This window comes from Erinaceus europaeus, chromosome 2, assembly GCF_950295315.1.
Source record: "Erinaceus europaeus chromosome 2, mEriEur2.1, whole genome shotgun sequence".
Classification (NCBI taxonomy): domain Eukaryota; kingdom Metazoa; phylum Chordata; class Mammalia; order Eulipotyphla; family Erinaceidae; genus Erinaceus; species Erinaceus europaeus.
The window spans coordinates 155,471,158-155,484,588 of NC_080163.1; the positions used below are offsets into that span (position 1 = coordinate 155,471,158).

Here is a 13,431-nt window from a genome sequence, read left to right on the forward strand (position 1 = left end):
GGTGAGAAGACACCACTTAGCTAACTGACATGCTGGGACAGAGGCCTCAACTACCAGGTGATCTGAACTCTAAAATGAATTTTACACAAAATCTCCCAGGTATTAATACTGGCATCTAATGAAATGTAACAAAGGACAAATGCTCTGGCATTAAACACACACACACACACACACACACACACACACACACACACACACACACACACACACACAGCTAGCAGCCCTAAGGAGGGGTCCTGTCTGTGTCGTCCATGTGTCACACATTCCTCATCTGTTCGACTTCATTTACTGTCTTTATCTCTCTTTTACTGATGAAGAAGTCAAGGTTCAAGGACACTAGGGAATTCACCCAAGGTCTAAAAGACTTGAGTCTCAACACGAGGAAGTACTAGACACTTTATACAAGGTGATTCTTCTCTGGTGGTCACTTCCATGCACATGAATTGAAGCCTTGAACTTGTGAGCTACTGCTGATGGCAGCAAAAATTTGGTTGTCAGGTCCTCAGTGTATCTGCCAGTATCCACCACAACCCCCCCACACACACCAAAAAAAAAAAAAAAAAAGCTTTCTGGTCTCCAAACCACTGCAGACAACTACTAGAGAAGGAAGCAGTAGCATATTGGGGAAGAGAGGCTAAATATTCTCACAATTTCTGAAGTTACCAAAGGATAGAGGCTAGGCCAAAAGGGTTCATGACACCAACAGACAAAACTGGCACAGGGCTAGAGATAGGGAGGGGAAGACAGCTACAACATAAGGTCACCCCACTGATACATATACTAATACTAATATCAATACTAATATTGACTGATGTCAGAGATTGCTAGCTAGATTAGTCCCCATTATACAGATGAGGAAACTGAGGTAAAGCAGCATGCCAGAGGTCATAAAGCTAGTGGGGGATTTGACCCGGGCACCTTAAAACCAGAGCCAGGGCTTTACTTCTGTGCTACATCACCTGTCTGATGTCCTAGTGTCATCAGGGCAGGGAAGGGGATTTTTCAAGCCTCAATTTCACTTGTTATGAATGCATGGGGGAGTTATAGAGAAGAAAAAAAAAAAGACTACAAGGAGTCATTTCTTTAATATTCTCCCATGGGGGTGGCAGCTACAGAGAGTTTCTTGCTCTCAGACTTTAAAAAAAATATTTATTTTATTTATTCCCTTTTGTTGCCCTCGTTTTATTGTTGTAGTTATTGTTGTCATCGTCGTTGGATAGGACAGAGAGAAAGGGAGAGAATGAGAGGAGGAGAGAAAGATAGACACCTGCAGACCTGCTTCACCACCTGTGAAGAGACTCCCCTGCAGGTGGGGAGCCGGGGGCTCGAACCAGGATCCTTATGCCGGTCAATTAACGCTTTGCGCCACGTGCGCTTAACCTGCTGCACTACCGCCCGACTCCCACTCTCAGACTTTTTTATGGAAGCACTGTCCAATAGAACTCTGCAGAATGATGAATGTGTGCTGTCTCTGGACAGTCCAGGACAGTAGTCACTGGCCCCATGGGAGGTTCAACAGAGGAGCTGGACTTTAGATGACAATTCAAAATGTCAGCAGCCCCGTCAGATAAGAAGTAACTACTATTGGACAGTACAGTCTCTAAAGGGTGTGGTGAGGACAAACTAGGATGACTGTCTCTCTGTTCTGTCTCTCTCTGGTTCTCCAGAAGACTTTATACAGTCATTCTCTTTAGAGTCCCTGAAAAGGCCTGCGATAATGGAGAATAGCTGAGACTATGCAGTGGCTCAACCTTATTACCTTGTCCCTGGCAGCTGAGTGGCTCACACTAACAATTCAGGTGAGAAACAGATGAGGGGTGGGGGTGAGGGGGGTAGGGAAGGAGAGGTTCTGGTTCCAAATCAAATCCGATTATAACACTGCATCATATATATATATATATATATATATATATATATATATATATATATATATGTATATACATATATATATATAGGCATTTTAATATTAGCGGGTTCTATTGCCTACTGTATGCAAGTTCTACAATCTAAAAGCTATAACTACCCATGCTAGCCTTGCCCATCACAAGGTTGGAAGAGAGGAACTAGAAAAATGATTTTTCCTCTTCCATCTGTAACTTGTGCTCTTCCTAGGGCTTTGCTTCCAGAAGCAGACTTCTGAGTTCTGAGACGATGTCTGTGAGATCAAACGGCAGAGGCATAGAAGGATCATCCTTCTCCCAATATGGCCGGCATTCTGGCTTCTGATCCGCAGGTAAAGACCGGGCAATTCTGGACTGGCACCTAGGAGGAAAAGAACAGGTAATCAGTCCACTGGAGAGGATTCCCGGGTGACCCAAACCCACAGACAACTTGGAGTGACACTGTTAAAGGATTTTAAAGACAACTCCTTGGGAACCGGGTGGTAGCGCAGTGGGTTAAGGACATGTGGTGCAAAGCGCAAGGACTGGCGTAAGGATCCTGGTTCGAGCCCCCGGCTCCCCACCTGCAGGGGAGTCCATTCATAGGCGGAGAAGCAGGTCTGCAGGTGTCTATCTCTCTCTCCACATCTCTCTCTTTCCCTCCTCTCTCCATTTCTCTCTGTCCTATCTAACAATGACAACAATAATTAACGCTACAACAATAAAAAACAACAAGAGCAACAAAATGGAAAATAAATAAATAAATAAATGTAAAAAAATTTAAAAAGACAACTCTTCATGAAGATGGTATTGGGGGAAAAAAGAGGCTGCAAGGCCAAAAAAAAAGGCGGTATTTATAGAAAATAATCATTCTTTTTGCACTGGTGGTACAGGGGACTGAACCTGGGACTTCAGAGCCTCAGGCATGAGAGTCTGTTTGCATAACCACTATGCCATCTCCCCATAACTCCAGAAAGAATCATTCTTTACATTGCTGTAATGTCTTTCTTTTTCAGTCCCCAGAATCACGCTATCTCTATCCAGTAGCTTTATACAGAAGCCAATCATCAGGGAAATTCAGTTACTCTGCCTTTAAAATGGTGAATTATTTTTTTCATTATCTCAACTGTTATTTAAAGTGTGTGATTAAGCCATTATCAGATTTAAATGTTTGTGGGATTTCAATGTATTACTAGATTACTGGGAAAGATTAAATTGAATTTACTGCATTAAAACGTCCAAGAATAGATTAAACAATATTACAGGCCAGGATTGACTTTGGAGATCCTGGAGATTTACAAGTGTCCCAGCTTGCTATGCTCAGAAAGAAAAAAAAAAAAGGCACTCCAAGGAGAGACGGATGTGTAAGGATATATGCAAATATAGGTTAATAATCATTTACACTGATGAAGAGGTGGAGAAAACTTCCACAAAATTAAATTAAGAGGCTAGCGAGAGTTACTCCCTAAGGAAACCACTTAAATCATGGTTTTTATTAAATGGATTATTCATCAATACTAGAGAAATTAATTATCAGATGCAACCAAATTATAGCCTTGTAGAAAAAAATAAAAATAAAAAGCTGGGCAACAGCATCACACCTTGGCAGACATCTACCTCACAGAGATGAGCTTATTTAAAATTGATCTGGAAAAACTCAGTGGCCTTAAGCATTATTTGTCTGGGGGTGGGAGGAGAATCAGAGAGAAGGAAACACACATTGCAGCGAAGAAGGAACGACTTCTCTACTTTCTTTGAGTACAAGGACCTGAAAGCTACATATGTCAAAGAAAGAAAACACTAGGGCTCACCCAGCAGAGTGCCTGTGTTACCATGGAGAGGATCTGGGTTCAAGTAACCATTCCCCGCCTGCCTCACTGTGAAGCACCATTGTAGGTGTCTCTTCCTCTCTGTAGGTCTCTGTGTCAATTTTTCTCTCTCAGAAAGACAAAGGGAAAAAAAAATAAAAAAAAACACCAATCAGGATGGTCACTAAGCCCCAGTGACAATTTTGGTGGCAAGAGAGAGAAAGAAGTAGAGAAAAAGAGAGAAAGAGAGAGAGAGAGAGAGGAATTTGCAAGAGCTGCACCAAGTTGGTCTCATCCCCACTTTCTCTACATCCTTCTCTAAATCAATTGAAAAATGGTTTTCCTTATAGGATTGACTATGAAGAGATTGAAAAAAAAAAAAAAGCATGGAATCCCTTGGCTCTATTTCCAAGTCACTGCTGGTAAAGAAGGCTCCTAAGTAAAAGACATCTTCTCTGGGGAATTATTAATGGTGAGGGGATCCCCATGGGAAAACATACTTCAACTTTACACCTATTTTCTTGCGTGCTTAATTGCTATACCAGCGTCCTGTGCACTCCATCCACCGTACGTTACACATAACATTCCAATATATCTTCAGCTCTCCGCACCAGACCCTGATAATAGCGTCTGTTAACATGCACTAAGTACTATTATGTAGCACATCACTTCATAAATAATAAGATTAGCTGACCTCAGGGCCCCAAGAAGAGTAATGTGTTCAAATGTTCTCATTATTTATTTAAAACAAGAATTAAAGCAACAGAAGCTGCTTGTGACAATCCTCTTAGCATAAATATTAAACTGTTTGTGCTGATAAGCCCTGTAACAGCATTGAAGAACAGAGGGTGTGTTCTGCTGACTACTTAGTCATAGGTGTTTGAGACTCTACCACTCTCGGTCACAGTTCAGGGGGTTGCGTTTCTAGTCCTAGAGACAGTCTCTAAATCACATGGAAAAGATGGAAGGAATTAATATTCTGGAGGAGCTCCAGCTAATTACAGAGGAACTCTGCAGAGCTTTCTCAATTGTACTTTCTGCCTCAGAATCACTTTACCAGGTAGGGAAAGTGATTCCACACGGAGTGCTCCAATGGCACAGCGGATAAATGACCTCCACACACATTATCCCTGCTGGTAGATTAAAAGGCTGTCTGTGATAAGTGTCTGCCCACCTCAAATATCACAGGACTTGGAGAAAGTCAATAGAGATGCTTTTTCACCTGTCAAGAGGGTTTTGCTTCCTTGTTTTGAGAAAGTGTCAAAGATATTAAAACCTGGGCTGGGGAGACAGCATAATGGTTATGTAAAAGCCTTTCTTTCATGCCTGAGGCTCTGAGGTCCCAGGTTCAATGCCCAACACCACCATAAGCCAGAGCTGAGCAGTGCTCTGGGCCCTCTCTGTGTATCTTTCTCTGTTTCTCTCTCATTTAAGCTGAGGTTCACTTCTGCTGTTTTGTACAAGCTTCCTAAGCCCACTAGTTTGATTAGTTCATCTCTGGGGTAAAGCTGACCCCTCCCCTGGTTTCCTGCCATTATTCTTCTCATTAAAGAGCTGACTGGCTGGTGGTATAGGAACCTTCTCTCTTTCACCCAGGCCCTGCCGGGAGAGAAGCTGTGTAGATTCACTGCTCCCTCTGGGCTAGGGACAGATCCCTTTGTGTGGGTTCTCTTTGGAGCTTTCAAGATTGCTATTTATTTATTAATTTATTTGCCACCAGGGTTATCACTGGGGCTTGAGTGCCTGCATGATTACTCACTAATCTTAGTTTTCTATTCTCTTCCTCTCTCTCTCTCTCTCTTCTCCCCACCCCCCCCCCTCTTCTTTATAGAAATGGGGGGAAGAGACCTGTAACACTACTCCAACTGTGTGTGAAGCTTCTTCCTTGAACCTAAGTTACCACACATGGTGTGTCCTCAACCAGCTGTACCATTGCCCAGCCCTTCAAGGTTGCTTTAAAATTCTTCCTTCAGTGCTCACTGTTCCTTGTTTATTTCCAAATGGCATTGATTGGGCCCAGCAGAAGGAAGGCTCCTTGTCTGAGATGGATTTATCTTTGAAGAAGGATAGTTACTTCCAATCCAAATTATATTTGTCTGACCCACTTTGGTGCCAGTGTGTGGGCCTGAAGAAGAAAGGACCAACAGCAACTAGAGGCTTGGGGTTTGGTTTTCTCCTTCTCAGAGTACTCATTCTACCTCTCTTGAGCCCCAGCTCTGCTTAGGTGAGGAAATATGGACTGGGGAGAAATGTACTCTATGCACCTTTGGAGTTGCGGCTTCCTAGGGTCTGATATCATGGGGAAGATTTCTGAAACCTTGCTGAGTCTCATTTTTCTCCTCTCTCAAGTGGGAACTGTGATGATGAGAACAACAGTACTTGACTCGAATGGCTGTTGTGACCATGAAAGGAATGAATGCATGGGAGATGCTCAGACACTGCCATGGCATGTAATAAACACTCAAAAGATACTAAATATTATTGGCATGATTGCTACTTGTACTAGGGGAATCAGAAGCAGGTTGCAAGGGGATGTGTTGTATCTGTGACCACCTTCTTCCTTCATGCCAACTCCATGGACTGGCTCCCCTTCAGGAATGCTCCGGAGACACTGAAGCAGTTCTGTCTGACTTGTGGTGACTCAGAACCTGCAGCTGAATCTTATCACAATGTGACATTCCAGGATTCTGAGCATTTTGCATGCAACTTTCCAGTGTCAGGAGAAAATGTTCAGGTGGAAAAAGACTTGGCTGTGGTTCCTGAAGACCTAGAATTCATCTAAGACACTGTGGTTGGACTTTCTAAGTGGTGGTGGTTTCAGACAGATTTGGCCTTGACAGGAAATGACATTGGATTGTTTCTCAGCACACATCCTCCAAGAATAAAACCACCCCAAGGTGTCTTCACAGATGTTTTAGGGGGTTGTAGAGATAGCTCACCAGGCAGATGCCATGGAGGACACTCCAATGCCATGGTATCTCTTCCTCTCTTTGTCTCTCTATATGAATAAAAGAGCAGCCCTGAGTGATAAAACTCTGCATGTGTAAGGCTCTGGTAAAAGGAAAGAAATGAAGGAAAGGAAGAAGTAAGGGTGGAAGGGAGGGGGAAGGGAGGGAGGGAGGGAGGGAGGAAGGAAGGAAGGAAGGAAGGAAGGAAGGAGAGGGAAAGGAGGATGGGTGGATGAGAAAGATTAGAATCGAGAAAGAAAGAGGTATTTTAGAAATATTGGTTGGTCACAATAGACCCCTTTGTGGGCCCCCATAGGACCTTGCCCTCAACTTGGATCAACAATAGTAGAGAATGTTCCATCGTCTGAAGGGAGGCTGGACAATATACTCTATGCTACACCTGAGGAAGATGGGTCGATATTGGGGCAGCCTGGAATGTTCCTACTCATGGCCACAGAATGTGAGCTCAGATCTACAGGGATGCAGGGGTCACATAGGCTCTTAAGCTGATTATGGGCCCGAGATGACATCAAATCGATGGGGTTTACAGTCAACAATATTTATACACCTTTCCCATATTAGGGAGCTACTCTCTTCCCTGACTCAGCTTTCTGGTCCTTTTTCCAGCCATGACATCCTCTCCCCAGACAATAACTCGGATCCACCTGCATATCAGATTTCAGGCTCAGGGGAAAAAAGAAAAAGAAAAGAAAAAAAGAAGAAGAACTAGTATAGCCACAGGCCCTTTGGAACTTAACTAGCATATGCCTACTAGCTATCTACAAAGTGGAGGACCCCCCCCCAACTCTTCATCTGCACTATTCTAGCCCTTAGGTCCATGATTGGTCAACGGTTTGTTTGGCTTTGTATGTTAACTCTCTTGTCAACCACCAGGTTCCAGATGCTAGCATGATGCTGACCGGATTTCCCTGGACAGACAACCCCACCAATGTGTCCTGGAGCTCCACTTCCCTAGATGCCTTCCCCAATAGGGAAAGAGTGAGATAGGCTGGGAGTATGGATCAACCTATCAGTGCCCATGTTCATCGGGGAATCAATTACAGAAGCCAGACCTTCCACATTCTGTATCCCACAATGGGTCCATACTCCCAGAGGGTTAAAGAATAGGAAAGCTATCAGGGGAGGGGAGGGGATACAGAGGTCTGGTGGTGGGAATTGTGTGGAGTTGTACCCCTCTTATCCTATGGTTTAGTCAATGTTTCCTTTTTATAAATAAAAAAAATTTAAAAAAGAAATATTGGTTAGTGAAAATCTTTTGTCTTATGTCTATTCCCACCTTTCCTACCCAAAGCATTCTGATTTTCCTATGGGGATCCTTTCTTTCCCCAGGTTTAGCCACACTGTTTGGATGGAACTAACTTCACCTCTGCAGTCAGCAGAGAGCCTTGGCTGGTTTAACCTAACCAGCTCAGCCCATTCTCCCAGGCGGAGGGAGAGGTCATGGAGAGGCACAAGATGCGGTCTGGGGCAAGAGTAAGTCAAGACCAGCATGGGAATTAAGGGGAAAGACCTCCTATTGTTTATGAGCTATTATGATGTGCAATCTGGAACTGGCATGACCATTATGTCACCTGTGCGGCACAGGGCTGGGTCCTTCCTTGGTGATGTTTCAGAAACTGGATCAAGCCTCACCTGTTTGATCTTTTTCCATTTCATGAGCTGGCATTATTTGAGTTAGGTTTCTCTGCTACTTTCTGAGTCTTGGCTGATATTGTAGCCATTACTAAATCACTTCTTGTCTTTTAGACCATCCATTGCCAGGTCCCTGTCTGCTGAGTTTCTCCAAACTCAGATGCTATCCTAGGTTAGTGTGTCCCTTGAGCACAAAACATGAAAACACCAGCTTTTGTTTTTGGTACAGATAATATTTCATTCCAGGACAAATTTCTACCTGGAAAACATTCAAGTATTAATATTATCTATACTGACCTTTAGTGATCAAATCCTGATGACTTTTCAAAGGAAACTTAAAAATAATTCCCTAAATTCTGGATTCATAAAGATAATAGTAGGTCATTCCTACTTTCTGCTGAACCCAGCTAACTAGTAAGAAAGTTATGGCTTCCCTTTTCAGCCCTGTTCTCGCTACTACTAGCTTAAAGAAAAATCTGCTTTTAATGTTTCTTTAGGTTAGAAAATAAAACTAGGTTCTGTCATGCAAATCTTGACATTTCATGAAGAATTATAAAGAGGAAAAATAATATATACTTTCTTTCCCTCTCCCAAATTCACATTATTTTGCTATAAAGGGCTTCAAGAGTCATTCCTAAACTCTTTCTACTTAAGGATGGCTTTCCCTGAATGACCTAATGATGTAACAGGAAGCAACTGAAAGGTGTTATGCCAGCTGGTCTGCATAGCAAAGTGCCTAGAGGTTCCCCACTTCTTCTCCCCCCCTTACTCCCCCCACCCCCCATAGGTGTGACTCATACAGGGCCCTCCCTGACCGATGATTTCCCTCAGGGCTCCACTTACTTCTAGATGATCAGGATTGCAGCTACATTAGTGAACACTGGTCACCATACTGAAATTAACCACTTTAGCTAAAGTGTGTGTTAATTATGGGTATGCAAGCAGTCAATAAAAGGTTAATGCAAAAGTCAAAGGATAAATTTCTTCCCTTATTGCATCACTTCACAGACTAAGTGACTAACATTATACTTTGTGTGTTTTTAATCAATAGGTTTTACAGTAATGTGCTGGCCATTGATTTTAACAAAACATACATGGTCTTCCTCCTTGTCCCTAAATATTATACCAAATGAAGAAGGACAGGTAACATTTCCATTATCCCCTGGTGAAATAAAAATGGCTTGAGGAGAAATGGCTTCTGCTCAAAGTTTCACTGGCAGTATGCAAACATGACAGAAGTGTCAACAAAACTAGAACTCAATGCAGAAGTATCAGCCATCACAGGCCAGTGAGGAGACAAGAAAAATCAACTCCTGACTGAGAGTTCTTTAGTGGGAAGGAAGAGAACTCCTGATTGGCAATAATGATATGTTATGCATTGCTTAAATGTTGCAAAGAATCTAAACACACAGCACCGTTTTCCAAAATAATTGGGTGTGCAGGGGAGATAAGTATCAGAACCCCATTTCAAGTGAGGGCTGCTTTCACCAAGGCTAACCCAATGGTAAGTAGGGAAACAGGGATTGGTTAGACCCCTAGGTATCAGGTTGGTTACCCTTTGTGCTACAGTTCTTCACTTTTTCCCCATGATTTTCCATTTGCATTAAAGTGGGCCCTGTCCCTGATTACTAGCTGCATTCTTTTCTTTTCTTCCTTCCCTCCTTTCTTTCTTTCTTTCTCTCTTTTTTTCTCTTTTTTTCTTACAAAATCTAGGTATTTGCGGAATTCTAAACTATTTTAAAGGGAAGAAAAGACTCTAACATTATTATTTTTTTTTTTGCCTCTAGGATTATTGCTGGGACTTGGTGCCTGCACTATGAATCCACTGTTCCTGGAGGCTATTTCTGCCCCCCTTTGTTGCCCTTGTTGTTGTAGTTGTTATTATTATTATTACTGTTATTGCTATCATTGTTGTTAGATAGGACAGAGAGAAATGGAGAGAGGAGGGGAAGACAGAGAGGGGGAGAGAAAGACAGACACCTGCAGACCTGCTTCACCCCTTGTGAAGCGAACCCTCCCCCCGCAGGTGGGAAGCCGGGGGCTCAAATTGGGAACCCTGCCGGTTCTTTTTTTTTTATATATTTATTTTATTTATTTATTCCCTTTTGTTGCCCTTGTTGTTTTATTGTTGTAGTTATTATTGTTGTTGTCGTTGTTGGATAGGACAGAGAGAAATGGAGAGAGGAGGGGAAGACAGAGAGGAGGAGAGAAAGATAGACACCTGCAGACCTGCTTCACCGCCTGTGAAGCGACTCCCCTGCAGGTGGGGAGCCGGGGTTCGAACCGGGATCCTTATGCCGGTCCTTGTGCTTTGTGCCACCTGCGCTTAACCCGCTGCACTACAGCCCGACTCCCATTAAAAAAAAAAAAAAGCTTTTAAAAAGATATAGAGAAAGCAGAGAGTGGGCCAGGCTTGAACCTGGGTCTTACACATGGCAAAGCAGCACACCCAAGTAAGTTATTTTGCTGGCCATATTTTTTCAGAATTTTATAATAACTATCATTATGCCGATTGATTGGCAAAACATTTTTTTTTATTCTAGTAATCCTAAGGCTCTTGTAGCACAATTATCTACAATTTATAGAAGATTCGGATTTGCATGTGTGTGTAAGGGGGGGGAAGAGGGAGAAGGAGAGGGAGAGAGTGAGTGAGAGATTACAATACCACCCCATCACCTGTGGAACTTTCTCTGCTTTCCCGGTGTTCCATTTGATGCTAACTCAACCCAAGCAGCATTGCAGTACCGGCTGAATCATCTCCTGACCCTTTATTCATCTTTTAAAAGAACCAACTATTTCTAATTATATCCTGGGGTGACCTTAAAAAAAATCTTTCAACTTTGATTTCCTTGCTTGTTACATGAAATTAGTGCTTTTCTGCTTCAGTGGATTATATAAAGGTAACAGAAATCTAAAAGTCCTTTTAAAATATGTAAAGTACCACGCAAATGTACCACATAAGCTTTCCTCGATATCCTTTTTCAAAATGAATAGATTACTGGAAAATAGTGAATGATTCAAGAGTACTCTCTTCTCCAAATCACAGCATTCATTCTTTCATTCATTTATTCATTCTGGAGTTTTAATTTACCATGAGGAGTTGTAACACTTTCTTTAATTTTCTGCCTACTGCAGAATGTGCTCCCTCACACAAGATAAGCCAGCATTAGGCCTAAGAGTCACACATAGAAAACACGACATGGTGTCACATTAAATCTACACTTAACTTTCCCGATGCCAGGTTCAGAGTGGAAAAGTGTGAAATAAGAACACAAAAGGACAACAACCTCCACAAGGGCCTTATGTTCTTTTTTTTTTTTTGGGGGGGGGTCTGGGGGGAGGGCGTATGGGACCAAGATGGGGTCTGAATTCTCCCTGTTTTTCTCAGTCTCCAGATCCCTGAAATTCTCAGCATCTTACCACACAAAGTGATTCTGGTGGCGTAAGGATAAGTCACTTGGTATTTCACCCGCGGACAGAAGTTTATGTGCAATTTAAGGAATTTCCACACATCATACTACCTCTCCACGCTGTCTGCCTTAACTACTACACCTCAGTTCTTTAGCCTTGATAAGAGGCCACTCCATTGTACTGGTTTTCATGGCCCCACTACGCTTTGATCCAGATAATCTGTCTTTGTCGTGGTGAGAAGTGTATGCAGTCGGGTTGATAATTATCTTACTCTTGACACTCTAAGCCCTTTGAAAAGAGAAGAGTGAGTTAATGAATTTATAATTTGTCTTCTCAGACTTTTTGTTACTGCCACCATGGCACTGTGGACAACTTTGTAGATGAATAGATTCCCTGTCATATCTATCATAATGCCTATTCAGACAAAAGTGGCTTTATAAAAGCAGCTAGTTAAATTTGTATAACTCGGTTTACCTATTGCAGAACTACTAAGCAAAACCAATTCCTAAATGACTTTCAACAAAGGACACCTTCACTTTCTCTTTGAAAGGCTTTTAACCTCTTGCCTCTGTACCACATGTTAATATTTCCAGATTAGTAAAGTCAACACACATCAGAGTGAGGAAAAGCCAAGCTTTGGCCCATGGGTCAGCTTTATCTTTCTAGAGGGGGGAGTCAATATACCTCATTTAGCAGGTAGCTTTTAACCACAAGCACCTGAGAAGCTAACGTCTAGTTGTATGAAAATCTACTTGGGGGACTCACAAAGAATCGAGAAACAAAAAAATAAGAGGCTGTTCAGGTGCTTAAAAAATAAAATAAAATAAAATCCCTCAAAATACTTTGGTTTCTAAACCATCCAGATAACCAGTCTGTGGTTATTCCAAGAAATCATTGTCTCACTCAGTACAGATAAGCTAGCTGGATATAAGTCAATTAATCAGCACATGTATGGAGTACCTGCTGTGCCTCTACATTGGTCTGCTCTCTGGGAGAAGGGAATAAATAGCACAAGCAATGTCTGGCTGCTATTTATAAATGGTTTGTGCCTGAGGCACTGAGGCACTGAGGTCCCAAGTTCAATTGCCAGCACTACCATAAGTCAATGCTGAGCAAACCTCTGGTAAAAAAAAATTTTTTTTAAAGATATAGATAGATAGACAGATAGATAGGTATAGATAGATGGCTTGTGTTCTCCACATTGGTTTAGACCTCAAAAGCTTCTTTTTATATCAGTAGTGGTTTTTGCAGTTCCTAAATTCTTCCCTTCAACACCACTATCCCCTGCACAATTTATCTGACAATTATCGTGATATTCATATACCATTAATGAACTGGAAGAGAGAGAAAAACAGTAGCGTACAGGAGTTGCAAGAGAGAGGAAAGAGGTCTCAAGTTCCATTTCTAGTACCCATAATACCAGAACTGAGCAGTACTTTGGCAAAACATACACACACCAAGCAAACAAAAACATATATATCCCATTACTTAAATTAAGCAGAAGTCTTAGAGCTTTGGGGCCTGATTTAATTAAAAAGAATATTTAAGGTTTTTGAACTTGGGATGTCAAGGATAAATCTGCCTTCATAAATATTTCCTCTTTGTGGCGAATGGAATGGCTCAAAGACAGTACCACTTTTTTTTTCTTTTTAATTTACAATGTTTATTTTTTAGACAGAAACAGAGCATGAAAAGACTGTAGCACTGAAGCTTCCTTCAAGCACTGGGGGG

The 13,431-nt window shown here is 42.1% G+C and overlaps 1 protein-coding gene across 1 annotated transcript in view; it reads right to left on the reverse strand.

Annotated features, from left to right (window-relative positions):
- Positions 1–383: 383 nt before the first annotated feature.
- The window catches only part of FTO (FTO alpha-ketoglutarate dependent dioxygenase), a 403,968-nt gene continuing 390,920 nt past the window's right edge, over positions 384–13,431 (reverse strand). The window contains exon 9 of the mRNA XM_060172141.1: positions 384–2,262. Within this exon, the coding sequence (XP_060028124.1) occupies positions 2,109–2,262 (154 nt within the window). The 3' untranslated portion in view covers positions 384–2,108. The remainder of the gene's footprint in view (positions 2,263–13,431) is intronic.